The 26,816-nt window shown below is 57.5% G+C and overlaps 2 protein-coding genes across 3 annotated transcripts; both read left to right on the top strand.

The window, feature by feature from the left end:
- Window positions 1–403: 403 nt before the first annotated feature.
- Window positions 404–6,675, top strand: MEN1 (menin 1). Of its 2 annotated transcripts, none has more exons than XM_052661736.1 (10): window positions 404–442; window positions 828–1,288; window positions 2,218–2,426; window positions 2,625–2,753; window positions 3,045–3,085; window positions 3,159–3,246; window positions 3,922–4,058; window positions 4,473–4,608; window positions 5,064–5,228; window positions 5,429–6,675. In XM_052661736.1, the coding sequence occupies exons 2-10, from the start codon at window positions 844–846 to the stop codon at window positions 5,906–5,908; spliced, it is 1,830 nt and encodes a 609-aa protein (XP_052517696.1). In that variant the 5' UTR covers window positions 404–442; window positions 828–843; the 3' UTR covers window positions 5,909–6,675. The 2 variants fall into 2 exon arrangements, with proteins under 2 accessions (XP_052517696.1, XP_052517695.1); XM_052661735.1 differs by having other exon boundaries at window positions 405–430.
- Window positions 6,676–7,065: 390 nt separating this feature from the next.
- On the top strand, window positions 7,066–19,672 carry MAP4K2 (mitogen-activated protein kinase kinase kinase kinase 2). Its single transcript, XM_052661581.1, has 32 exons — window positions 7,066–7,161; window positions 7,307–7,364; window positions 7,601–7,691; window positions 7,778–7,842; window positions 8,151–8,206; window positions 8,533–8,580; window positions 8,667–8,709; window positions 9,097–9,169; window positions 9,250–9,381; window positions 9,456–9,518; window positions 9,864–9,945; window positions 10,039–10,146; window positions 10,595–10,673; window positions 10,966–11,024; window positions 11,782–11,825; window positions 11,907–11,945; window positions 12,037–12,070; window positions 12,174–12,279; window positions 12,359–12,447; window positions 12,523–12,564; window positions 12,664–12,748; window positions 12,842–12,921; window positions 13,001–13,061; window positions 13,145–13,262; window positions 17,125–17,183; window positions 17,292–17,395; window positions 17,485–17,662; window positions 18,404–18,472; window positions 18,565–18,651; window positions 18,894–18,964; window positions 19,231–19,286; window positions 19,398–19,672. Exons 1-32 carry the CDS (start codon window positions 7,066–7,068, stop codon window positions 19,483–19,485), a joined length of 2,463 nt encoding a protein of 820 aa, XP_052517541.1. The 3' UTR covers window positions 19,486–19,672.
- Window positions 19,673–26,816: the final 7,144 nt, after the last annotated feature.

Here is a 26,816-nt window from a genome sequence, read left to right as displayed (position 1 = left end):
AAATGGCTGAACACGTTTACAGTACTCCAGCAGTGTTAAAAAGTACCCGTTGTCATCACATCTTGCCAACAAGCAACAACCTACAGAAGCGCAGACACTGCTGGCTGACTACCTGGACTACATCTCCCAGAAGGCACTGCGGTCCCTCGGCTACCTGGGTCTGCGTGAAATGGAATGACCAATCCCTGAGGACCTCAGAAAGGCGGGGCTGCCTCCACTCTTCTCCGCCCTCTGGGGCGCCCAGAGCAGCGGGACTACCACTCCCATAAGCCATCACGGACTGGCCCGCCCGGCCACCATTTCAAGACTTGGCAGGGACAACAGGGGGCCTTGGACTCCTCTTCCCGGCAGGCAGTGCGGCCCGAGGGGGGCGGAACTCCATTTCCCAGCAGGCTTCGGGCGGCGGGCGCCGCGGTGCCTTGTGTGGGATGTAAGCGCGGAGGTGGGCGCGGGGGACCTAGGCCAGGACTCTCCTTGGGATTTGGGGGGACTGGCCTAGGGGCGCCTTCCGGCGGGCTCTAGGGCCCCGGGGGTATAAGCGCAGAGAGGGGGCGGGGCGGCCATTGGAAGTGCTCAGCGGGGTCCTAGGGGCTCACCTCCATTGGGGCCGGGGCTCCTGGTGTTGTGGGGGACAAGAAGGCCCTACAGCCTCGGCTGAGGGGTCTCTTCGATGAAAGAGGGGGAACAGATGAACGGAGCGTGAAGGGGCGGGGAAGCAAGGGTTGGTGTCTGTGAGTGTGTAGGGGGGTGTGGAACGCTAGCCGAGCTTGGGAGGGGACTCGTGGGCCGTGCCCACACGACCATCCCTCCCCTCCGGTCGCCCACAGGCCGAGGGCCGCCGCCATGGGGCTGAAGGCTGCCCAGAAAACGCTGTTCCCGCTGCGTTCCATCGACGATGTGGTGCGCCTGTTCGCTGCCGAGCTGGGCCGAGAGGAGCCGGACCTGGTGCTCCTATCCTTGGTACTGGGCTTCGTGGAGCATTTCCTAGCTGTCAACCGCGTCATCCCCACCAACGTGCCTGAGCTCACTTTTCAGCCCAGTCCTGCGCCCGACCCTCCTGGCGGCCTCACCTACTTCCCCGTGGCCGACCTGTCCATCATCGCTGCCCTCTATGCCCGCTTCACTGCCCAGATCCGTGGCGCCGTTGACCTGTCTCTCTACCCGCGAGAGGGGGGCGTCTCCAGCCGTGAGCTGGTCAAGAAGGTCTCCGATGTCATCTGGAATAGCCTCAGCCGCTCCTACTTCAAGGATCGGGCCCACATCCAGTCCCTCTTCAGCTTCATCACAGGTTGGAGCCCGACAGGTGGCAAGAGACAGGTGGCTGTCTCACGTGAGAATCTTGGCCCACCTCTTCCCAACACTGTGGTTTACAGAGCCCGTTTGAGACCTGTAAGCCTTGTGAGGTGGGCCAAGTGTTATGTCCCCCATTGCAGCTAGAGAAACTGAAGCCCCGGGAGAGAAAGCGATCTACCAAAGTGACACAGAGTGACAGGGCTGGGACTGGACCTCAGTCACTTGACTCCAAATCCATTAGCCCACCTTCTGCCCCCTCAGCACCTCAGCTACTGCAGCCCAGCCAGGGGCACAGAGGGCAGCAGAAGATTTAGGGGGTGAGGAGCCAAAATCTGTTTCATGGAATTGGGACAATCCATGGAGTATCTATGAACATAATTTGAAGGTGAACAGACTAGGGCTTCACCTTAAGAAGCTGAAGGCTCAGGACTTGCAAAGAGCTTTCCTCTTTGTTCTAAGGCCAGTTAACTGGCATTCAAGTCCTGGAGTGCCATATTGAGAAGGAATCTGAGGCTGCTTCTGAGCTTATCAAGTAAAGAGGACAGAGATAAATTAGGAGTGTCCATCAGTGGGTGTGTAAAAAAAGTGTTGGCCAGTGTCCTGGTTATAACCTACTTCAGTAAAATGAGGAAATGCTTAAGTTAGCAGAAATATATAATATAGTTGCAGAGAAATAGAAAAGGCAGGGTCAAAAGCTGGGGAACTATGAAAGATTCAGGATCTCCTGTTGAGGATGGGGAATGTAAGGGGGGAGGGAGAGGCCCTGAACATTTAGGAGGAAAGGGATAGAGGGAAGCAGGGCAGGAGTGTCAGAGGATAAAGGTATGGAGGTGAGGGTGGGAGGGAGCATGGCCTATCACTGTCGGGTCCCTTCCCCCAGGCCAGAGCTCAGAGGACCCTCTTTCATTACTTTCCCTTCCACAGGCACCAAACTGGACAGCTCTGGTGTGGCCTTTGCCGTGGTGGGGGCCTGCCAGGCTCTGGGTCTCCGGGATGTCCACCTGGCCTTGTCCGAGGACCACGCCTGGGTAGTGTTTGGGCCCAATGGAGAACAAACAGCTGAAGTCACTTGGCATGGCAAGGGCAACGAGGATCGCAGAGGCCAGACAGTCAACGCGGGTGTGGCTGAGCGGGTACTGCACTCCCCAACCCACCCCCACATATTCTCCTAGCTCAGGCCACCCAAGGAGCTCTGCTTTCTTGGGTCATGCTCCCCTCTTCCTGTCACCACCTCCATATGTCCGGAAGGGGAGGGCCCTGTTCCTGATGTCAGTCCCTACAGCAGGCACTGGTGGGCCATCATAAGACATCTGGTCTTGTCCTCTCCCAAGAGCTGGCTGTACCTGAAAGGATCGTACATGCGCTGTGACCGCAAGATGGAGGTGGCATTCATGGTATGCGCCATCAACCCTTCCATTGACCTGCACACTGACTCCCTGGAGCTACTGCAGCTGCAGCAGGTGAGGGTACCTGTGGGACCCTGGGCCAGGGTGCTTCCCCTTGCTGAGCTTCAGCTTCCCTCTTCTGTGACATGGGTGAATCATTGCTGGCCTGGACTTTCCTGGGGCTCTTGGGAAGGGGGAAATTGAGACATGAAAGTGCTTTGACTCCAGTCAGGGGCTAGTTCCTAAATTCTGGCTTTTCCCACCTGGTGGGGAGTCCCCTACTGGTGCTGGACTGCTTCCTCTGCCTGGTAGGCTGAGGACGTGCCTCCCTCCCACCAGCTTGCACTTTTCTCCTTTGGCCCCTAGAAGCTGCTGTGGCTGCTCTATGACCTGGGACATCTGGAAAGGTCAGTAGGGGCAGCGGTCAGGCTGGGCCCCAGGGCGGGCTAGGGGCAGCCTGGACTTACGAGCCTTTCCCAGGTACCCGATGGCGCTGGGGAACCTGGCGGATCTGGAGGAGCTGGAGCCCACCCCGGGCCGGCCAGACCCACTCACCCTCTACCACAAGGTGGGGACATCTTAGGTATAGAAGGGTAGGGAAGGGCGGCCCAGTGGTGGCTGGGGTCCCCTTCTGCTTGGGAGCTTGGGGGTCAGGTGAGAAGAGAACTTTGTGTGTATTGTGGGGTATCACCCATCCAGTCCCTTTTTGTATTTACCGCGTGCATATTCAGTGTAGTCAGGGATGTCTGAGAGGTGTTCTGGGTTCTCTGCCTGGGAGTGGTAGGTCCTAGAGTTGTCCCCTCAGCCCTACTTTTTCTACTACCTGTCATTGTCCTGCTGGGAGTATAACAGAAGTCAAAAGTGGTGAGAGCACCGAGGTGGGAATATTAACTTGGTGGGGCTGGGGGCTCCTGGGCTGGGAGGGACATTAGACTGGATTTGGAAGGCCTTGGTGTTTGTGAGGGAAAGTTCAGGAAAGGCACAGACCCTGAGCTTGGAGGATAAGCCCCTCCCCTTCCTAGGCCTTGGTCTGCAGGGTGCCTGCAGCAGTCTGGCCCAGGCCTGAGCGAGCAGACCCGCAGACCAGGGGAGGGGCAGCTGGTAGAGAAGACGATGACCAGGGTAGTAAGGTCTCATGGGAGGAGACTCTGGAATCTTCCTGATGCCCCTTCCAGTTGTGATCCAGTGGAACATTTGTGCCATCTGGGGCTGCCTCCTTGAGACCCCTCTGCTCCATTCTCAGGGCATTGCCTCAGCCAAGACCTACTACCGGGATGAGCACATCTACCCCTACATGTACCTGGCTGGCTACCACTGTCGCAACCGCAATGTGCGCGAAGCTCTGCAGGCCTGGGCCGACACAGCCACTGTCATCCAGGAGTGAGGATCCCCCCACGTGACCCCAGCCCAGCTTTTCTTCCCCTTCCACCCAATTTACAACCCCTCTCATCCAGGAGGGAGGCCTGGGTCCCAAGTTCTATCCCCTCTCCTTTCAGTCACTAGGCAGCCAAGACCATCATCGCCTGAGAGGTAGGGACCCCTCATGAGGGCCTCAGGCCTTTCCTTCCCTCCCCTCTCCTGATTTCTGACCGCTGCCATCCAGCTCTGTATCTCCAGCCCCCCTCCTCACTCTTGCTCTGGGCTGACACTGCACCATCATCTCGGAGTGAGGACCCCAACCATTCGCTCGGTCCCCGGATGATCCCGGAAAAGAAACCAGGGCTCCCTCCCCTGCCAGGTCCCTGGGGGTACCCGCCATGGCTGAGACCCCACAGTGCCCTGCTGCCCTCACAGCTACAACTACTGCCGGGAAGACGAGGAGATCTACAAGGAGTTCTTTGAAGTAGCCAATGACGTCATCCCCAACCTGCTGAAGGAGGCCGCCAGCCTGCTGGAGGCTGGCGAGGAGCGGCCCGGGGAGCAGACCCAGGTGAAAGGCTGGGCTCCAGCCTGTGCACACCTTGCCACCTGGGCAGGGCTCCCAGTCCCAGGACGTGGAACTGCTGCATGGGACTAGGGGTGGCACAGGAAAGTTTGGTGCAGGACGGGCAGACAGCTGTGTTCTCTTACGCAGTAGCCGAGGGCCTGGGTCTGGGTTTGAGGAGCTGAGGTAAATGCGATGGAAGCCCTTCTCTTTCTCTGTCAGGGTCACTCATTCAGTTGAGGGGGTGAAATGGAGATAAAGGGTGGTTCCCCACTCCCCCCAAGTCCAGGCTAAGGACTAGATTTATAAAAGGAAGGAGTTTCTAAGAATTCTCTTCACCGCTACTCACCTCCACCAGGGCCAGGGCGCTCTGTCCAAACGAGAGGTCTGGCCTGTGCCGCCTGGTGAGGGGTGAGTAATGGGGTCTGAACTAACTGTGCCCTCTTTTCCTCCTTTCTCAGGGCACGCAGAGCCAGGGTTCTGCCCTGCAGGACCCAGAGTGCTTCGCCCATCTGCTGCGATTCTACGATGGCATCTGCAAATGGGAAGAGGGCAGCCCCACCCCCGTGCTGCACGTGGGCTGGGCCACCTTCCTTGTGCAGTCCCTAGGCCGTTTTGAGGGACAGGTGAGAGGCAGCTGTGCAGGGTGGCTGGGAGGGCGGGTGGTGACAGCAGCCAGGAGGAGTCAGACCTTTGTAGCCCTGCAGGGCATCTGCCTATCCCCTTTGGGTGCAAGTGAGACCGAGGCCCCAAGATGGCCAGGGCGTGGGGTGCCAGCCACTGGCCTGCAACCTTGGTCTTCGCTTGTCCTCCCCATCCGGCCCAGGTGCGGCAGAAGGTACGCATAGTGAGCCGAGAGGCGGAGGCAGCCGAGGCTGAAGAGCCGTGGGGCGAGGAAGCCCGAGAAGGCCGGCGGCGGGGCCCACGGCGGGAATCCAAGCCCGAGGAGCCGCCGCCGCCTAAAAAGCCGGCGCTGGACAAGGGCCCAGGCGCGGGCCAGGGTGCGGCACCAGGACCCCCTCGGAAGCCCCCAGGCACAGTCCCCGGGACTGCCCGCGGCGCTGAAGGCGGCAGCGCTCCAGTGCCGGCACCCGCTGCATCACCGCCACCCGAGGGTCCGGTGCTGACGTTCCAGAGTGAGAAGATGAAAGGCATGAAGGAGCTGCTTGTGGCCACCAAGATCAATTCGAGCGCCATCAAGCTGCAGCTCACGGCGCAGTCACAAGTGCAGATGAAGAAGCAGAAGGTGTCTACACCGAGTGACTACACGCTTTCCTTCCTCAAGCGGCAGCGCAAGGGTCTCTGAAATACCGGGACTCCTTATCCGCCTACCGAGAGCCCGCCCGACGAGGCTCCACCCCTGCCTCTTGAGCCCAGGTTCCGCCCGCAGGCCCCATCCCTACCCAGAATGCCAGGCTGCAGGTTCCCAGAGTACAAACTCTGCCCAGCGCCCTGAATCGCAGGCTCTGCCCAGTCATTGGAATATAGAGCCCATCCCCAAGAGTCCCAGCCGGCCATCTGAAACCTTCCCTCTGAGCCCATCACCAGTCTTTAAAGGTCCAACCACGGGAAACAGCCTTCACCTCAGAACCCAGGCTCTAACCTTCGTCCTGATCGGTGTTGGCTCAGGGTTGCTTCCAGCCCATGGGGCTCTTTCACTCTAAACCCTAGAAGCACAGGTCCCACCTACAGCCCGGGAACCAAGGACCCCGCCCAGCTCTTAGGAGAACGTTTCCACACTTCAGAATTCCATTCCTTGCAAGCCCCCTACCACAAAGAACCTAAGAAACGCTTCCAGAATTTGGAAATGCCAGCTTGTCGCATGGGTCGGGGACGTGAAACTCTGCCCCCGGCCTGTGTGAATCCTGAGCCCTGTCCCTCCCTGCCCAAACTGGCCCTAGATCAGAGCAGACCTTTCTTCCGACCCTCTGGGAACTTCCCCGAGGTCCAGCCTGTCTCGGGGGACCCTAGAGGAAATCTACAGGGGTTTTGTTTGCGAGTGGGTGAGGGGAGCCTGATCTCTTCCTGTTTTGTACATAGATTTATTTTTCAGTTCCAAGGAAGATGAATACATTTTGTAAAAAAAAATACTTGTCGGTGTCTCATCTGGGAATTTTGGGGTGGAGCGTCCCCTCTTCTGGCTTCTGGCCCTTTGGGCTTCAGGCTCCCCATTTGTAGAGCTCGAGGAACCAGTGTCTGAAGGAAGAGCCTCGGCGCCGCCCGCTCCTCCCGGGATTGGGGCTTCCCCTTTCCGCCGAGGGTCAGTCCCGCGGGCGCCTCCTCCCGGCCGGGCGGCGGGGCATCCCCGGCCTGGCCCCGCCCTGGGGCCCGGTCCCGCCCCCGCGGCCTCGGAGCCACCGGCTCCCGCCCCGGCGGTACTACCCCGCCCCGCCCGTCCCACCCCGCCCCGCCCCGCGCCGCCCCGCGCCGGCTCCGCAGCTCGCGCCTGCCCGGCGCCGGGCCATGGCGCTGCTGCAGAACGTGTCGCTGCAGGATCCACGGGACCGCTTCGAGCTGCTGCAGCGCGTGGGGGCCGGGACCTATGGCGACGTCTACAAGGTGCGCCGGGCGGCGGGCCGGGCGGGAGAGCTGAGAGCTGGGTGCGCGCTCTGCGTCCTGCTGCGGGAGCTGGCCCCCGGCCCCGCCTCCTCCTCATCCCTCCTCACCCCCTCCTCATCCCTCCTCACCCCCTCCGCCCCTGCAGGCTCGCGACACGGTCACGTCCGAACTGGCCGCGGTCAAAATAGTCAAGCTAGACCCAGGTGAGGGCCGGGAGCCAGGGCCTCAGCGCTGGAGGGAGGGCAGAGCGCGGCGCAGGCGGGCGCGGTGTGAGGGGCGGAGAGTTGCCGTTTCCGAGGCCCCCCGCTGAGAGGCAGGCCCCAGGATGGACTGTCGGCTGGCATCTGTCTGGCCTGAAGAGAGGAGGCACTCTGTGCCCATTTTGCAGATGGGGCACTGAGTTAAGGCGGCGCCCTTCATGATGCCCTGTGTTTCCCAGGGGACGACATCAGCTCCCTTCAGCAGGAAATCACCATCCTGCGCGAGTGCCGCCACCCCAATGTGGTGGCCTACATTGGCAGCTACCTCAGGTGAGGCTGCTTTATCCCCTTGCCCGCCCCCAGGCAGCCCCCATGTGGCACTGCCATGTGCCCACCCCAGCTCTGTGTCACCCCAGGAATGACCGGTTGTGGATCTGCATGGAGTTCTGCGGAGGGGGGTCCCTGCAGGAGATTTACCACGGTGAGGGCTAGGACTCCAGGCCTCAGAGGGCCACAGCCTTCTTCCCATCCCCCTACCCCAACACAGGGCAGGAGGAGAGCGCTGAGGCCCTGCGCTTGGGCCCCTCTCCGCTTCTTCACTGGCTGTGTGACCTTGAGAAAAATGCTGTCCTTCTCTGGGCTGTATATCCTACCCTATGTCAGGAAGGGATGTGGCCAACTCCCCTTTCGCCAGCAGTGCCTGCTGCTTCCCCTACACAGGGTGGAGCCTGGGTGGGTCAGCATATCCCCCCTAGACCGCCAAGCCAGCCCTTACCCCTTCCATTGCAGCCACCGGGCCACTGGAGGAGCGGCAGATTGCCTATGTCTGTCGAGAGGCACTGAAGGTAGCTGTGCCCGTAGGACTGCTCACACCCCTCATCCCCAGGAGCAGGGCAGGCAGCCCAGCAGGCCCCTGTGTGTGTTGGGGTGGGGTGGGGTGGGGTGGGTGGAGTCCCTCAGGCTGAGCTGCCTGAGGGGCTGTGGGTCCTGGCGGGGAAGGGGCCCCAGCCCTATTGCCGGAAGCAGCCCATTTCCCTTTTGGCTCAGTCACTTCCTGTTTGGGGAGAGGGGTGGAGGAAGCTGCTTGGGTGGGGGACCCCAGGCCTGAGGGGGTTCAGGAGAGGGGAGATACAGGGGGTAGCTGCTCTCAGGGGCTCCTCTTTGTCCGCAGGGGCTCCACCACTTGCATTCTCAGGGGAAGATCCACAGAGACATCAAGGTAGGGGTCTGGCCAAGGGCATCGTGGGAGGGAGGAGGGAACTCTCGGTGGCACCAGACAGGATTCTCTCTCCTCCATTCCCACAGGGAGCCAACCTTCTCCTCACCCTCCAGGGAGATGTCAAGCTGGGTCAGTACCCTGGGGACACCGTCAGGGCGAGGGTTCTGTGGGAGCTCCTGGAGTCTGGGAGCCTGCTTGTCCTTGGGCAAGTCGTTTTACCACTTGAGCCTTGGTTTCCCCGTTTAGAACGTGGCACCGTTCTCCCTTCCTGCTGGAAAGTTGGATGTGGTTGGGTCTGTATGGAGTCTAACCCGGGACCGGGCACTGGGTCAGGGCTAGAAGGTGGTCGACCCCTCCCAGGAGGGAACCTGGCCTTGCCTTGTGCCTGTGGCTGCTGTAGCTGAGCCTGGGCCACCTGCTGTCTGAGCCCCGCCAGGTGCATCCTGAGCCTGTGCCCCGGCTGTGGGTGGGGAGTGGCAGCCTGAGGTGGGGTGAGAGCAGCTTTTCTCCCTGCAGCTGACTTCGGGGTGTCAGGTGAGCTGACAGCGTCTGTGGCCAAGAGGAGGTCTTTCATTGGGACTCCATACTGGTGAGGCTGCGCCTCTGGCTGAGGGGGTGGGGGTCGTGAGCGGAGGCCCCTGGCCATCTCATGTGTGACCTTGCCTGCAGGATGGCCCCAGAGGTGGCCGCCGTGGAGCGCAAAGGTGGCTACAATGAGTTGTGTGACGTCTGGGCCCTGGGCATCACCGCCATCGAGCTGGGGGAGCTGCAGCCGCCTCTCTTCCACCTGCATCCCATGAGGTCAGCAGAACACTTGCCCCTGGTCTGGCCCAAGAACCCTGTAACCCTTGACCTCTGACTTGTGGTCTCCACAGGGCCTTGATGCTCATGTCCAAGAGCAGCTTCCAGCCGCCAAAGCTGAGAGACAAGACTCGCTGGTAAGGGCCACATCGCCTGCTGGGCCCCCCTTTCAGTCTGCCAGCTCCCCAGGTGCAGCCTTGAGGGTCTGCCCTTCCTGAGCCTCCACAGACCATGTTCAGGAGTGGGGCCTGGGCCCTGTCTCTGCTCCGGGGACCCGTGTGGACAAGGAAGAAAGGCGGGTGGCTGATAATGGAGGCGCTGCCGTGTTGCAACAGCAGTGTTGCTCAGGCCAGCTGCCCGCGGCCTCAAACTGGCCCCTTCCTGGGCAGGCTCAGCAGAATCCTCTGGAGTGGGGGCAGGATGCTCTGCCTGAGGGCTAACCTGGGCCGGGATTGGGGTGGGGGGGCTCTTGTACCCACTAGGACCCAGAATTTCCATCACTTCCTCAAGCTTGCCTTGACCAAGAATCCCAAGAAGAGACCGACAGCAGAGAAGCTTCTGCAGGTGGGAGGCAGGAGGGTGGAGCAGGGGGCCTGATACTCAGAAGCAGGGACCGGAAGCCAGGAACCAAGCTGCGCCCCCCCCTCCATCCTCTAGCACCCCTTCACAACCCAGCAGCTGCCTCGGGCTCTTCTCACACAGCTGTTGGACAAGGCCAACGATCCCCACCTGGGAACCCCCTCTCCAGAAGACTGTGACCTGGAGGTAAGTGAGAGCCCCTGGGGACTGGGTCTTGGCCTGGTCTGGGGGTGAGGAGTACACAGGTGATACAGTCACGTCCCTTCAGCTCGTGTGTTTGCATCACAGGGAGCTTCGGTCTGGTTGAGCCCACCCGTTAGGAATCTTCCCTCAGCCAGTCTGCCTCCCTGTCGCCCACTCCAACAGGGGCTTGCCCTTGGCCCTGTGAAGTTAAGGGCTACCTTAACTGAAGGTGCTTAACTTAAGCCACCTTCTGTTCTCTCTGTGATCTTTGGCAAGTTCCTTGCCTCTCTCTGCTGGTTTTCTCACCTGTGAAAGGCAGGTGCATTTAATCTCACGGTAATCTCAGAGCGTTATTGTGAATACAAACACGTCAGTGTGTATAAAGCACCTCAAGGAATGCCTAGTATGAGGTGAGTGTGGGCGTGTGCCCACTGTGTGTGTTCCCTTGTAGACTTATGACATATTTCCAGACACCATTCATTCCCGGGGGCAGCATGGCCCAGCCGAGAGGACCCCCTCGGAGATCCAGTGTGAGTCTGTTTTGGGAGGGGGAGCTGTGGGTGGATTTGGGGGCTGTGTGTATGGATTTGGTGGGGGGCTGTGTGGATTGGGGGGCTATGTATGTGAATTTGGTGATGGAGGGCTGAGTGTGGACTTGGGGGGGCTTTGTGTTTGCCTAGGGGGGGTTGAATGTATAGAGTTGGGAGAGTTGGGAGAGGGCTATCTGTGTGGAGTTGGTGGAGGGCTGTGTGTGGAGTTGGTATGATTTTAGGGATCAGTCCTGAGTCTCTGGCCCCCTAACACCTGGATCTGGGCCCCCAGTTCACCAGGTGAAATTCGGCGCCCCACGCAGGAAGGAAACAGACCCACTGAATGAGCCGGTGAGGGGCTGGCTATGAGGGTGGTCCTCGGGGCAGGGCTAGGGAGCTCTGCAGGCGGCCAAGCATCTCAAACCCAGGAGCCTTGACGGCCGCAGCAGCCTGGCCCTTGGACCCGGGAGAGCTGTTCTAACAGACCCGCACAGGGACTGGGAGGGCTGGGGCTCCTTCCTGGGGCAGATCGTTTTGGACAGTTGGTGGAGGGTGGCAGAGAGCGATCATGCCTTTCTAAGGTGTGGGCCTGGGACTTCCCTGGCGGTCCAGTGATTAGGCCTCCACGCTTCTGCTGCAGGGGGCACGGGTTCCATCCCTGGTCAGGGAACTAAGATCCCAGGTGCTCCATGCAGCATGGCCAAAAAACACACATGGGCCTGTCACGCGTTGGAGGACACCCCCCACCGCCACCCCCTTCGGCACGTTCCTCTCTGCCTCAGTCGCTGTGACTGCTGGGTTGTCTGACTCACCGTCTCTGCTCTCTCGCTGTCTCTCGTTATCAGCACCACTCTTCGCCCCCACAATCTCAGGCTCTCCATGCCTGTCTCTCTCACTCTCTCGTTTTCTCTCACTCTTTGCGTTTGTCCCTCTTTCACAGTTTCTTTGTCTCGTTGTCTCTCTCCCAATTCTCTTGCCTGTTACCATCTCACTTTCCGTCTGTCTGTCTGCCTTCTCTCTCTCTTCCCCCATCTCTCCAGCGCCCTCTCATGTTGCCTGTCTGTCTCTCTGCCTCCCTCCCGGCCTTTCTGACTTGGTTTCCCCACAGTGGGAAGAGGAATGGACGCTGCTGGGGAAGGAGGAGCTGAGCGGGTGAGTGAGGGGGAAGGAAGCTGCAGGGGGGCAGGAGCAGGAGGGCAGGCTGACCTCTGACCCCTCCCCATCCCTGCCCAGGAGCCTGCTGCAGTCAGTCCAGGAGGCCCTGGAGGAAAGGTGAGGGCCCGGAGCCCGGAGAGGGGTGGGGACCAGGCTCATGACCCCATCACACCTCACACCTCGTCTCCCTCCAATCTGTCCCCAACAGGAGCCTGACTATCCGGCCGGCCTTGGAACTCCAGGTTCAGAGTGGAGGGGAGCTGGGGGTGGGGGTGCTGCTGGCTGGGAGTAGGTTACAGGGTCACTTGCTAACAGCTGGGCTGGGTCCCCTGACCCTCCTGCCAGGAGCTGGACTCTCCAGATGACACCATAGGAACCATCAAGAGGGCCCCGTTCTTGGGGTCATCTCCCACTGAGCCTCCAGCTGAGGACCTTCACCCCAGCCTCCCAGGTGAGCCAGCTGTGGGGGAGCAGGAGGCTGGCCCGGGGGTGGTCTGGGACTGGAATTCACGGCCGCTCTGTGCCTGCAGGAACCCCACCCCTGCCACACCCAGGCCCCACCAGCCCTCCCCTGCTCCCCACCGCCTGGGCCACCATGAAGCACCGGGAAGATCCTGAGGTGAGGGGGTGCTGAAGGGGAGTGGGGGAGATGGGAGTCTTCGGGTAAGACCCTGACTCCTGTCCTCCCTCCCAGAGGTCATCCTGCCACGGGCTCCCCCCGACTCCCAAGGTGCACGTAAGTGTTTGTTTCATAGCTCCGCCTCCTGTCCGCCTGCTGCCCCACCGCCCCCTGCTGCCCCTTAACTTCCTCATCAGCCTCCTGCTTCCTCTCCAGATGGGCGCCTGCTTCTCCAAGGTCTTCAATGGCTGCCCCCTGCGGATCCATGCTGCTATCACCTGGATTCACCCTGTCACGCGGGGTAGGCAGGGCCAGGGAGGAGGAAGGAGACTGGGAATCCCTGGCTTGGGTCAGAGGATGTAGCTGACCTCTGACCCCATGCCCCAACCTGCAGACCAGTTTCTGGTGGTGGGAGCCGAGGAAGGTATCTATACCCTCAACCTACACGAACTGCATGAGGATACACTGGAGAAGGTGAGGCCGGCTGGCAGGGGGGCCGGGGGCCTGGGGGCTGGAGGCTGACACTGTCCACCTGTTGCTCTGTGGCCTCCAGCTGATTTCGCACCGCTGCGCCTGGCTCTACTGCGTGAACAACGTGCTACTGTCCCTCTCAGGTACCAGCTGGGACAGGCAGGGGGCGGGGCCAGCACCCTGCCCACCAGCTCTGATCCCCACCCCCTCCCACCTCCCTCCACAGGGAAATCCACACACATCTGGGCCCACGACCTCCCAGGCCTATTTGAGCAGCGGCGGCTACAGCAGCAGGTCCCCCTCTCCATCCCCACCAACCGCCTCACCCAGCGCATCATCCCCAGGTCAGCAATCCTGGCCCTGCGGGGATGGGAGCACCTGGGGGAGATGGAGGGACAGAGCCAGGGCTGGAACTGGCCTTTCCTGGTCCTGACACTGTGTCAGGCGAGCCCTTGGCACTGTGGTGGGTAGGCTGTGGGGCACATGTCTCTTGAGCACTGGGAAACACCAGTTCTTAGGTTGGGCTTGGGGACTAGTCCCATGAGTCCTTAACACTCAGCTCTGGGGTGAGCCAGAGCTGGGAGGGGCGGGGAGGCCTCAGAGAGGCTAGGTGAGTTTGTGGGAGTTGACAGCACATGGGGGTCTTCCAGGCAGATGCATTAGAGATCAGCCTTCCAGCGAGGGAGGAATATGTGTGAATTTTCCTAGGCGATCTGGGGAGGTAGAAGGTGTTTGGCCTGAGTAGGGGAGGGGGAGCAGCCCAAGGGGAAGCCGCATAGGTGGTAGAGCCGTGCCTTTGATGCCAGGCCGGGATCTGGGCTTTGTCTGACTGGCAGTGGCACTGGGGGCATCTTAATAGGATCCCTCTGTATGTCAGTCAGGACTCTTCCTATTGCGGATGATTTCACTCACTGGCTTTAGCACAAAAGGGAATTTAATGCCTCGGGTAGGAGTGGAGTCTGATGCTTCCCTGGTGGCTCACATAGTAAAGAAACCATCTGCAATTCAGGAGACCCAGTTTCGATCCCTGAGTTGGGAAGATCCCCTGGAGAAGGAAATGCAACCCACTCCAGTATTCTTGCCTGGAGAATCCCATGGACACAGGAGCCTGGTGGGCTGCAGTCCATGGGGTCACAGAGTCAGACAGGACTGCGCGGCCAAGCACTAACATTTAGCACTAACAGGAGTAGAGTCAGCTGCAGGCCCAGCTGGATCCAGGCTCCAGCAGCACCCTTAGGCGTCTTCCTGCATCTCCTGGCTCTGCTTTCCTCTTGTCACCTACATCCTCAAGCAGGCTTTCCTGTCCAGTGACAGCTACCTGCAGGTCCACCCAGTGATCCACTAGCTAATAAACCCATGGAACTGGAACCTCTGTTTCCAAGTAATTCCCACCATAGGCTGGGGCCAATTCTCATGGGCCTAGCTGAGGGCCGTGCCCACTTCTGGGCTGGTCACTGCGGCCACAGGATGAGGAGCCAGAGGCCAGGCCTGGGTCACGCGCCCTCTCCTGGAGCTGGGGAAGGAGAGAGGGGCTTGTCTGGGCAGATGCACATGGGAGCGCCTGCCGACGGCTGTGGTGACAGCGGGAAGGATGAATGGAGCAAGAGGCTGATGAGAGGGCCTGGAGAGGAGGCCAGTGTAGTGACCTGAGACGAGGGACCCGAGCAATATTTAGGAAGTAGGATTGACGGGATCTGGGGCCAAGGAGAGTGCGCATGAGGGGAAGGGAGGGACTGGGAGACCCCCGTGAGCAGACTTGAGGTGTGTATATGAGGTGGTGTGTGCGTGCCAAGTCTCTTCAGTCATGTCCGACTCTGTGCGACCCTATGGGCTATAGCCTGCCAGGCTCCTCTGCCCACGGGTGGTAGGGGCCCTCGTTCAGCTGCACAGCTCCTGGTATGTGCCAGGCAGCCTTCTGGGCGTGAGACCCTTCTGGGAACTAGAGACCCTTGTACTCCTCAGACTCTCTGTCAAGAGGGACAGACAACAATGGGCATGAGGAAGGAGGCAGCCCAGTGGTGACCTGGAGGAGGGTCAGGAGGCGGTGTTCTAAGGCTGGTCAGGAAGGACGTCCCTGAGAGGGTGCTGTGTGAGCAAAGACTTGAGGGGGTGATGGAGTGAGTCCTGAGAATATCTGGGGGCTGGGGGGTGGGGGCTGGAGCCCAGAGGCCAGGACTGCTTGTGTGAGGAACAGCAAGGAGTCGGGGGGTCCACATGGGGCAGTGAGAAGGGGCTGGCCTCTGGGGGCCCTGTCGCCACAGAGCGGCCTTTACCCCTGACTGAGTGTGCCCTGACTGAGGTTCTCACAGGTCAGTCTGGCTGCTGCGCTGGGAGGAGGCTGGAGGAGATACAGGCGGAAGCAGAGGCCTATCAGGAGGCTGGTGCGACGTGATGGCGCCTTGGGCCAGGGTAGCGGTGAAGGAGGACAGAGGCAGTCAGATTCCAGTTTTATTTTGAAAGCCAGACCAACAGGATTTCCTGACAGTTGGTGGATGGAAGAGAAAGAGAGGAGTCAAGGATGACTCCAGGGTTTTGGCCTTGGCAACGGAAGGATGAAGCTGTCATCAGCTGCGGGTGGGGCAGAATTCAATGGTGTCATGTGGAGTTTGAAATGTACAAGACAGGCCTTAGCTCTTGTTGGGGAGTGGGGGGTGGCCCTGAGATTTGAGCGGGTAGGTGGGCTGTGGGCTTAGACATTGCCATGACCAGGTGGGTGGTGGAAGCCGGTGGGGTGGGTGCGGGAGGATGGGCCATGGCTACACCCACCGGGGAGATGAGGGGCCCAGGTCCTTTGTGCAGCAGGCTCGCTCGAGGACCACACTGGGAACCCAGTGGCCTTGGAGCTTCCTGACCTCAGCCTCAGGCCAACCTATGCTTTGGCCTGGGACCTGCAGGAAACAGGCTCAATACAGCCCCGTGTCACAGGCAGCTTTGGGTGTGTGTTCGGGAAGTCACAGTGGAGATCTCAAATTGTTGGAGAAAAAAACAAAAAAGTCTGTCTCTGTCCCATCTGAAGGCCAACTGGGAAGAGAGTGGAAGGAACAGGGGAGGGTGGAATGAAGGCAGGGAGAGAGGTGCTGGCTTCCTTGGCAGGGCCCACGTCCCAGCAGAGGGTGCAGATGGGCCCTGGGTCACAGGGAGAGGTGGCCGGGCTGCTGGCATGCTGCCTTGTCCCTCAGAGCAAGAAATGGGCTCGGAGCTTCCCCTGAGGGCTTGGGGGACAGCAAGTAACCAGAGCAAGGACCCTACTTCTCCCTCAGCACCAGAGGAAGCCACCCACCGGCCACCCCCTGTAATAGCCAGCGGAAACAGAAGAGGGCCCGGCGATTGCCCTTTCTTGCGAGTCTTCGTCTCCCCTGGCCAGCTTGCCCACCTGTGACATTTGGCGCATGGGGTGGGAACTGGCCCTGAGGGCTCTGGCTGAAGGAGAAGCTGGAGCCTGAATCAGCTCCCAGCCCTCCCACACCCTCATTTCTTCATTTTGGGCTTCCTCGGTGGCTTAGTGGTAAAGAACCCGCCTGCCAATGCAGGAGATGCAGGTTCAATCCCTGGGTTGGCAAGATTCCTTGGAGGAGGAAGTGGCAACCCACTCCATTATTCTTGCCTGGGAAATTCCATGGACAGAGAAGCCTGACCAGCTATAGTCCATGGGGTTGCAAAAGAGCTGGACACGACTTAGCAACTAAACAACAGCGTTTGCATCCTTCCTTTCCTTAAAAAGGATTTTCAGTGACTGAAAATAGGTGGGAAAGTATTAATAGGGGAAGAGAAAAGCTAGCCTTCTGTGAGGGCACCTGTTACGCGAGCTCTGTTGCAAGCCCTCTGCTGAGTTAACTCATACAAACCTCACTGTGACCCTGCAAGGTGGGTATCACAGTTGCACCCCCCACCCCCCATCTGCAGAGGAGTCAGCTGAGGCACCGAGAGATCAAGTGCCTTGCCCCCCAGTCACGGTTAGAGAGAATTCTGTGAGCCAAACCCCTGGTCTGGATGTACAGGCTCCAGGCTGTCAGTTTGGGTGCTGGAGCCATGGGCCCAGCATCACATCCCCTTCTGTTACTCGAGCAAGTGACTTGGCCTTCCAGAGCCTCAGTCTGCCACCTGTGAGGCAGGGAAGGTGTTAGAACCCATCCTTAGGGCTCTGTGGGGGGCGGGCCTTGCCCAGGATGGCGCCCGGGACACCTGCCCTGGTTGCTGTCCCCCCAGGCGCTTTGCCCTGTCCAACAAGATTCCTGACACCAAAGGCTGCCTGCAGTGTCGTGTGGGTAAGAGCTGGGGGGCGAGTGGGACGAGGTGGGGGTGGGGCGGGGTGGAGTGGGGCTAGCTGGGCGCAGACGGTCACAGCCTGGGGCTCACCACCTCCTCTCCCTCAGTGCGGAACCCCCACACGGGCAGCACCTTCCTGCTGGCCGCGCTCCCCGCCAGCCTGCTCCTGCTGCAGTGGTACGAGCCGTTGCAGAAGTTCCTGCTGCTGAAGGTGCGGGGCCAGTGGGGGGACCCCCCTGGGCGGGTGGCAGGGGGGTCTGGGGGAGGAAATGAAGACCTGAGTGCCGCTGCTGCCCCCAGAACTTCTCCAGCCCCTTGCCCAGCCCAGCAGGGATGCTGGAGCCGCTGGTACTGGACGGGAAGGAGCTCCCGCAGGTGTGTGTGGGGGCCGAGGGCCCTGAGGGGCCCGGCTGCCGTGTCCTGTTTCACGTCCTCCCGCTGGAGGCTGGCCTGACGCCCGACATCCTCATCCCACCCGGTAAGCTGGAGGGCCAGGCTCTGCGTGAATAAGTGTGTGTGTGCGTGTGGTATGTATACACAGAGAGTGCCCCACGGTTTACAGCTCCACGGAGACCTTGGGGATCCCGAGGCTCCCAGCCTCCTTTTAGCTGGGTCTCCCCATAGAAGATGTCACTAGACCAAAGGGCTCGGCAGCTAAGACAACCTGACCAACCCCGCGGGGGCTGCAGGGAAGGCAGGAGCCAGAGGCCTTCATTCTGAACAAGGAAGCAGGATCCTGGGTGCTGGGGCAGCTCAGGGAGTAAAGGGAGGGGCGGTGGGTGAAGGAAGGGGAGGCGCCCGGACCGTACGGTGCCCAAACTCCCAGCCAGGGGTCTCATGGGATTTCACTCTTGATTCTTACAACGGCCCTGTGAGGTAGGTATCGTCATGCCTGGTTACAGTTAAGGAACCTGAAGCTCAGAGATCCGAGGTCACATAGTGACTGAGTCTTGAAGCCTGGCTCCCCTGACTCCCGGGTCCCTGCTCTCCCATGGCTCCCTGGGGTTCAGCCCGGCTCCCTGTGAGCCTGCGGATGGGTCACTTTGGTGCCAAGCCTCAGTGCCCCAGCTGTGCAGTGAGATCCGGCATCATGACACCCCCCAGGATGCTCTTGTGGTGAAGACTGCCTAACGACCCGCCCCCCGCCCCGTGTCTTCCTCTCGGAGCTAGAGCGGGGCTGGTGGCTCAGCCAGGCCTTGTCTCCCTTCCCTAACTGCAGAGGGGTTCCCGGGCTCGGCCCAGCAGGTGATCCAGGTGGACAGGGACACCGTCCTGGTCTGCTTTGACCGTGAGTGTTCCTGGGGTCAGGCCCGGGGTGTTGGAGGGGGTGGTGAGGGAGCCCCCCCACCCATCAGCACCCCCCACCCCGCCCCTGTGCAGGCTGTGTGAGGATCGTCAACCTGCTGGGCGAGCCCACGGCCACGCTGGCACCTGTGCTGACCTTTGACTTCCCCATTGAGACTGTGGGTGAGTGAACCAGACGGTGAGGGGTGGGGGTGGGTGCAAAAGATGCCAGCCTGGAGGGCATGATGTGGCCCTGGGGCTTGGGGCTGGCAGCAGAACAAGGAGGCAGGTCCCCCAGCCCCTCTTGAGAGCCATCCCGGCCACCTGCAGTCTGGTCTGCAACCCACACCTGGGCCCGGGGCGTCGCTGGGGGAACCAGTGGCCTCGGGCAGGCACGGGGCTGATGGTGGCCCGGCCCTTCCCAGTGTGCCTGCAGGACAGCGTGCTGGCCTTCTGGAGCCATGGGATGCAGGGCCGCAGCCTGGACACCAATGAGGTGAGGGGGTCCCAGGCACTGACCAGGCTGCCCTTGAGCAGAGTCTTTGGGTAGGTGAGGCAGGACCAAGGCTGCAGAGGGCCGGGAGGCCGGGGGTTGGGGGAGGAGCCTGAGCAAAAGTCCAAGGTCAGTTTGGCCTGGTTGCCTCCCTTCTGATGTTCAAGTGCTAGATGAGAACTCTGCACCTGTGGGCCTCCCCACCCGGTGGTCCCCACCTTCTAGGAGAAGGTGCGCTGGGGTGGCCTCAGTGCCCCTTTTCTTCCCAGGTAACCCAGGAGATCACAGATGAGACGAGGATCTTCCGAGTGCTCGGCGCCCACAGGTAGGACACGGTGCCCAGCCTCCCCGTCAGTCACCCCCCACCCCCACCCCCACGGATGGTGGTGCCATGCGCCTTCCCACCTTGCTCACCTCCATTCTCCCTCCCCTCCAGAGACATCATCCTTGAGAGCATTCCCACCGACAAGCCCGGGGCTCACAGCAACCTCTACATTCTCACAGGCCACCAGAGCAGTTACTGAGCAAGTCACCTAGCTGGCTTGGCCAGGGGCGCCTCCGCCCGCCCCATGCGGCAGTTCTTTCAGGCAGGGGGGCCCCTCCAAGATAGAGGAGCTCAGGCCCTGGTTCTGCTGGTCTGAAAGGGCAGAAATCCTGAGAAGAGTCTGGGGGCTCTGGGAAGGGAGGGGCCCGCAAGCCCACACCTCTGCAATAACTGGACCAGAAGAAGCTGCTGTCATATCCCCCTCCCAAGTGGGCAGCTGGTCCCCAGAGCACCGTGGCAGGGCCCTGGGCAGTTTGGGGGCAGCCTGGGGCTATCCATTCCATTTTGTTCCACTTTTCCTTTCCACTCATCCTGCCAAGAGCCTGCCCCTGCGCTCCATCCTGGGGAACATGGTATTTAAAAGAGAGACTATATTGGCATTAAAGCTGGTTTGATTTTATTCCACTGGGTCAGGGGATGGTGAGCCCACTGCCTCATCTCCCGCCACGTCTCCCTCCAGCGCATCTTTCTTGGCACCAGGGGCTGTGGATGAAACGTGGAAGGGGGGCCACCAGTTTTCTGGTGACTCTCACGGGGAGCCAGGCAGAGGTAAAGGGGAGGCCTCGGCCCCCTTGAGATCTCAGGGTCTCCGTGTTTTCCTGGGCTCCCCTGCTCAGGATGAGTCCCCTGCCTTGCAGTGTGAGGTTTCCTTTGTGGCCAAGGATTTACGCTGATGGGGCGGGGGGAGGGGGCGAACAACGGATTCATCCGGAGGACCCTGTCCCAGGTGGGAGCCCACCAGGTAGCCTGTGGAAGGGGCCAGAAGGGGCCAGCCCAAGGCTGCTCTACCCAGCCCCAGGGAGGCTGCAGCCTGTGGAGACAGCCTGTCACGACCTGCACCCCACACCCAGGCCTGGGGCTGCCTCCCACCTACTGTCTGCTCTGTCAGGCTGGGATTACTAAACACGGGCATGCTCATCAAGCTAGACTCTGGGAAGATTAGCCCGTGTCCATTGAACAAGAGTTCCTGGGCTCCCAGAGGGATTCCCTACCCAGATGTGGGCCAGCCCCCAGTGAGGGCAGCTGTCCTCCTGCTGGAGCCTGCATCTCGAGGGTACATCCATCCACCTGTTGCTAGCTTTGGGCTTTCCGTGGTCATTCTCCCATGTGTCCCTCTTAGACAGTGCCGTACCCCCAGGCCAGGGAGCCCCAAGTGGTCCCAGGCACTGACCAGGCTGCCCTTGAGCAGTCTTTGGGTAGGTGAGGCAGGACCAAGGCTGCAGAGGGCCAGGAGGCCTGGGGCTGGGGGAGGAGCCTGAGCAAAGGTCCAAGGTCAGTTGGGCCCGGTCGCCTCCCTTCTGATGTTCAAGTGCTAGATGAGAACTCTGCACCTGTGGGCCGTTGGCAAATATTTGATAAATGAATGAAGTGCTGAGTGGGTGGGTAGATGGCAGCCCAGTCCCTAGTGCTCCTGGCAGGGGACCCTGAGCCATTTTGTGTTCGTCACATTGTCCCCTTGTCCACTCTCCTGCAGAGCTTTGACTGCTCTCTTAGGGACAAGAGAGGGTTTCTCAGCTGAAATGGGGGCTCAGATTAGGAGTGGAGGCACAGCTCCTGTGTTCTCCCTAAGACCCAGAGGAAGGTAAGAGGCACCTTCCGGGTTCTGAAGGTTTGTCTGCACCCACTTGGGGGGCATTTAATGGGCCAGGTGGAGGGGGTGACAGGAATATGATTCCTAACTTCCATTTTTCCAGATTTCTTGGCAGAGGTGCAGGATTGAGGAGTGCCAGGGTTGGGGAGGTGAGCTTCTGCTCAGTGGACATAGACCCTGACCCTTGACTCCCAGGTATCCTGGAGTATTTTCAGCCCACAAAGCAGCAGGCAGCAGACAGTGCCACCTTGTGGCAGCCCAGTCCCCCAGCACACTACAGCAGTTGGGGGGTGGTCAGACTGTAAAGTGTCAAAAGCAGGGGGCCAGGGAAAAGCAGGGACCTTTGATAAGATATTTGCTGTCAGCAAAGGCTGGCTACCAGCCAAAGAAGGGTCAAGAAGCCAGGGAATACGCACTGAAAGACCAAAATTGTTATTTTATCTGTGTGTTTTTTAATAGATAACCCTTGGCCATAGTACATAGATTTGGGGGGGGGGGGCATAAAAAATGGCAACCCACTCCAGTATTCTTGCCTGGAGAATCCCATGGATGGAGGAGACTGGTAGGCTTACAGTCCATGGGGTCACTAAGAGTCAGACACGACTGAGCGACTTCACTTTCACTTTTCACTTTCATTCATTGGAGAAGGAAATGGCAACCCACTCCAGTATTCTTGCCTGGAGAATCCCAGGGACAGAGGAGCCTGTTGGGCTGCCGTCTCTGGGGTCGCACAGAGTTGGACACGACTGACGCGACTTAGCAGCAGCAGCATACCACGTGGCCTGTGGAACTTACCCCCCACCGCCCCCGCCCCAGACCAGGGACCACTGAGTCTTAACCACTGGACCAGCAGGGAAGTCCCACAATTAAAAAAAAAACAAACAAACTAGATAACAATGACAAGTCTCCTATCGAGGTCCCAGTTCCTTATGAACTCTCTGGAAGTACTCATGCGTGTTTAAGCAGTTCAGCATGCATTAGTCTTTCCCCTTTCTTAAACAGTGATATATTCCACACAATATTCTAATCTTGCCCTTTAAAATCCATCCTGGAGAGCTGGAGAGAATTCCCTGGCAGTCCAGTGGTTAAAACTCTGTGCTTTCACTGCTCAGGGCCCAGGTTTGATCCCTGGTTGGGGAACTAAGATCCCACAAGCTGTGCAGTATGACCAAGAAAAAAAAAAAAAATCTGTCCTGGAGAACTTTCCATGATCAATGCCTCCACCTTTGTTCTTTTATAGCTAATGATGTTCCACTGTATGGGTTTCTCATAACTAATGTGAATTAACCACAGTTAGATGCTACTGATGGAAATTTCCGTTGTTTCTGCTAGTGTGATATTACAAATTATGCAGCAATAAATACTCCTAAGCCAGGGCCACTTTGTACATACTCAAGTGCCCCATAGGATAAATTCCTGGAAGTGGCCTTGCTGGGTCAGAGCTGGCTTTGTCCTTGTGACAGCTACTGTCACATTGCCCTCCCTGGGCAGAAGCCTCTGGGATGGGTCAGATCAGCCTCTCTAAGCCATCCTGTGGGTAAGTGGAAGAGACAAGTCACCCCAGGATGTTTGGGTAGCTGGCCCATACCCCGAGTCAAGTGAGGGTCAGGATGAGAGATAACAACCAGATCGGTGCTTCAGGACAGTGGGGTATTCTCTGTGCTCACGGTGGCATGTCCAGAGCCTGGTCACTGCTTGGTACACAGAAGGCTTTTTGAGTGAAGGAATGAACGTGATATTCTGACAAGGAGGCCCTGGAGTTGGGTCCCTGGACTGGGTGAGCTTGCTGGGCTGTATTTTCCCCAGGTAGGCCATATCCTATATCGACCTGCAGGGTGTAGGGAGAATTGGAAGTATTGTAATACACATAATCCAACAAGACAGATGAATTATAGAGATGTAATGTGAAGTGAAAGCAGCAAATTGCATAAAATGACACACAGCATGATAGCAAAAATAAGCAAAACTAAACCATCTATTAAAGAATCCACCTGAAATGCAGATGTGAGTTTGATCCCTTGGTTGGGAAGATTCCCTGGAAGAGGGCATGGCAACCCACTCCAATATTATTTCCTGGAGAACCTCATGGACAGAGGAGCCTGGTGGGCTACAGTCCATAAGGTCACAAAAGAGCTGGACATGACCGGAGCAACTGAGCACACACACGCGATCAAACGCCTAGGAGGTCAGGGGAAGAAAAGCACAAAATTCACGCGATGGTCCCTGTGAGGGGAGTGGGGCTGGGGTAAGGAAGGACCTCAGGAATTTACGAAGGTAACATCTTGGTTCTTAGGCTGGTTGAGGGGGTTCATGGATGTTCACTTTATAGCTCAGTTCCTAATGCACGTGAGGGCCCACATACTTTTTGTCTGTATCAAATCTATGTAAGGGACTTCCCCGTGGCCCAGTGGGCCCATGTTTTCACTGCAGCGGGCCTGAGTTCCACCGCTGGTCAGGGAATTAAGATCCCCCATGCCATGTCACAGACTTCCCTGGTAGCTCAGCTGGTAAGGAATGCGCTCACAATGCAGGACACTCCAGTTCAATTCCTAGGTCAGGAAGACCCCCTGGAGAAGGGATTGGCTACCCACTCCACTATTCTTGGGCTTCCCTGGTGGCTCACATAGTAAAGAATCTGCCTGCAATGCAGGAGACCTGGGTTCGATCCCTGGGTGGGGCAGATCTGGAGGAGGGCATGACAACCCACTCCAGTATTGCCCGGAAAATCCCCATGGACAGAGGAGCCCGGTGGGCTGCAGTGTGTGGGGTCGCAAAGAGTCGGACACGACTGAGCGACCAAGCACAGCACATGCCATGTCAGAAATCCAGAAGAAAAAACCATGTTAGAAAACATAAGTTAAAGTATTTTAAGGCAAGCACTCAAAAAACTCAGTGATGGCTTAGAAAACAAAACCAAGAAGCCAAGATAGTCCTCTCCTAGACGATGAAATCAAGTGGATAATGAAACCAGGGTTCTGTGACAAACTCTGGGCAGGTCCCTCTCTCTCTAGCTGCCTTCTTCTGTTGCTTCTTTTCAAGCAGCTTTATTGAGGTATAATTGGCAGTGAACTGCATATATTAAAAATGTACTGTTTGATGACTCTCACACACATATACCTGTGAAGCCATTATTGCAATCAAGATAAATGTTTCCATTGCCCCAAAAACTTCCTCTGTAATCAGGCCCTCCTGTTCCTCCCTGCCTCCCCAGCCCCAAGTAACCAATGTTTTGTCACTAGGCATGAATTTGCATAGTTCAGAATTTATGTAAATAGAAACATATGGTATGTACTCTTTTTATTTGACTTCTTTCACTAAGCATCATTATTTTGAGATTTATCCATGTTGTTTCATATATTAATGGTCATTCGTTTTATTGCCAAGTAGTATTCCATTGGATGGATGTTCCACAGTTTGTTTAGCTAATTGCCTGTTGATACACATTTGGGCTGTTTCCAGCTTTGGACCACTTATTGCAAATAAAGTTGCTATGAACATTCACATACATGTCTTTGTGGATATAAACTTCCATTTCCCTTGGTTAAATGCTTTTGAGTGGAAGGGCTGGGTCATGTGGTATGTATTGTTTCACTTAAAAAATTTTTTGTGTTCAATTCTGATTTTTGTTTTTAAATCTTGTTTCACTGTTTAAGAAAATGCCAAGCTGTTTTGCAAAGTTGTTGGACCATCTGCATTCCACCCAGCTGTGCAGGAGAGTTCTAGTTCCTCCAAGCCTTCCTTAACACTTGGTATTGTCTGTCTTGTTTAATTTTAGCCACTCAAATAGGTGTGTGGTAGTGTCTCAAAGTGGTTTTAACTTGTATTTCCCTCATGACCGATGATGTTGAGCATCTTTTCCTATGTTTCTTTACCATATACAGACACACCTCAGAGATAGTATGGGTTCAGTCCCATGTCACTGCAGTAAAGGGAGTCCTGTGGATTTTTTGGTTTTAAAGAACATATGACAATTATATTTATATTAGACCAAGTCTATTAAGTGTGCGACAGCATTATGTGTTTAATAAATGTACATACCTTAATTTAAAAATATTTTATTGCTAAAAATGCTAACCATCATCTGAACCTTCAGCAAATGATATCTTTTTGCTGGCTGAAGGTTTGAAATATTGTGAGAACTACCAACATGTGATGTTCCCTTCTTCAGGGGATCTTCCCTACCCCAGGCTTGAATCCAGGTCTCCCGCATTGCAGGTGGACTCTACCAGCCGAGCCACCGGAAAAGCCCTCAACGTGTAAGAGAGATAAAAAGGAGGCAAATGCTTTTAGAAAAATGGCACCGATGGACTTGCCTGACACAGGGCTGCTACAAACCTTCAGTTTGTAAACACAATCTGCAAAGTACGACGTGCAATAAAGCGAGGTCTGCCAGTGTATGTGTGTAGTGTGTTCAGTCACTCAGCGGTGTCCCACTCTGCGGCCCCCTGGACTGTAGCCTGCCAGGCTCCTCTTTCCATGGGGTTCTCCAGGCAAGAAGCATGGAGCAGGTTGCCATCTCCTTCTCCAGGGGATCGTCCCGACCTGGGGATGGAACACGCATCTCCTATGTCTCCTGCGTTGGCAGGAGGATTCTTTACTACTCGTGCCACCTAGGAAGCCTGCTGGTATATTCTTTGGTAAAGTGTCTATTCAAATCTTCTCCTTTTAAAAATAGGGTTGTTGGACTTCCCTGGTGGCTCAGTGGATAAGAGTCCACCTGCCAATGAAGGGAATGGGTTCCATCCCTGGTCCAGGAAGATTCCACATGGTATGGAGCAGCTAAGCCCTTACACCACAACTAATGAGCCTGTGTGCCGTGACCACTGAAGCTCGTGCCCACAAAAGACGCCACTGCAGTAAGTCCAAGCGCTGCATCGAAGTGTAGTCCCCACCCGCCGCAACTAGCGAAAGCCGGCTCACGGCAACGAAGACCCAGCACAGCCACAAATAATAATTTTTTAAATAGAGTTAAAATTCCAGCTTCAAGATACAAATGACATAAAACATATTGAAAGGTTAAAGGATACCGTGTGATGATTTGATACACATATATTGTGAAATGATAGTTAACACCACGCAAGTTGTCTGTTTTCTTATTGCTGAGTTTTGAGGGTATGGATAAAAGTCCTTTACCAGATATGTGATTTGTACATAGCTATCTTGCTATTATTTCTAATTTGTACCCAACTCACAAATTCCAATACCTATCAACCCCTTGTTCAAATTCATACCTTTAATAGGAAGATGTAAATGTACATGGTTTTCCAGGAAAAAATTATGAAAAGTACTTGGTGCATCGGGTGTGCTCACTCGCTGGTAGACAGCCCTAATCCGGGCTATGAAATCATGTGTGAGGCTCTCCAAAGGCTGGACATGGTGGGGGAAGGGCGGGTCAGAAACATCTGTGGATTTGCTCCCTCCAGGCTCAACTAGCTCCACAATACTACCTCTCAATCTTGCCAGGGGCTTGGAGTTTCTGAACTGTCAAATTGGAATGAAACGATGGAAAATGCCAGGGATTCGTAGGGTGTCAAAACTTCTTTCTGGCCGCACTGCGTCATATGCAGGATCTTAGACCACTGACTAGGAGTCAAATCCGTGCCCCTGCAGTGGAAACGCACTGGGCCACCACAGAAGTCCTAAAACTTACTCTTTACATTCTGACACCAGTTCTCTGACACAACTGGCTGTTCCATAGTTCAGTTTAGACATGAACTACC

This window comes from Budorcas taxicolor, chromosome 25 (assembly GCF_023091745.1).
Source record: "Budorcas taxicolor isolate Tak-1 chromosome 25, Takin1.1, whole genome shotgun sequence".
NCBI classification, from domain to species: Eukaryota; Metazoa; Chordata; class Mammalia; order Artiodactyla; family Bovidae; genus Budorcas; species Budorcas taxicolor.
Note: the sequence above shows the minus strand (reverse complement) of the source record. Positions and strands in the feature narration are given on the sequence as shown.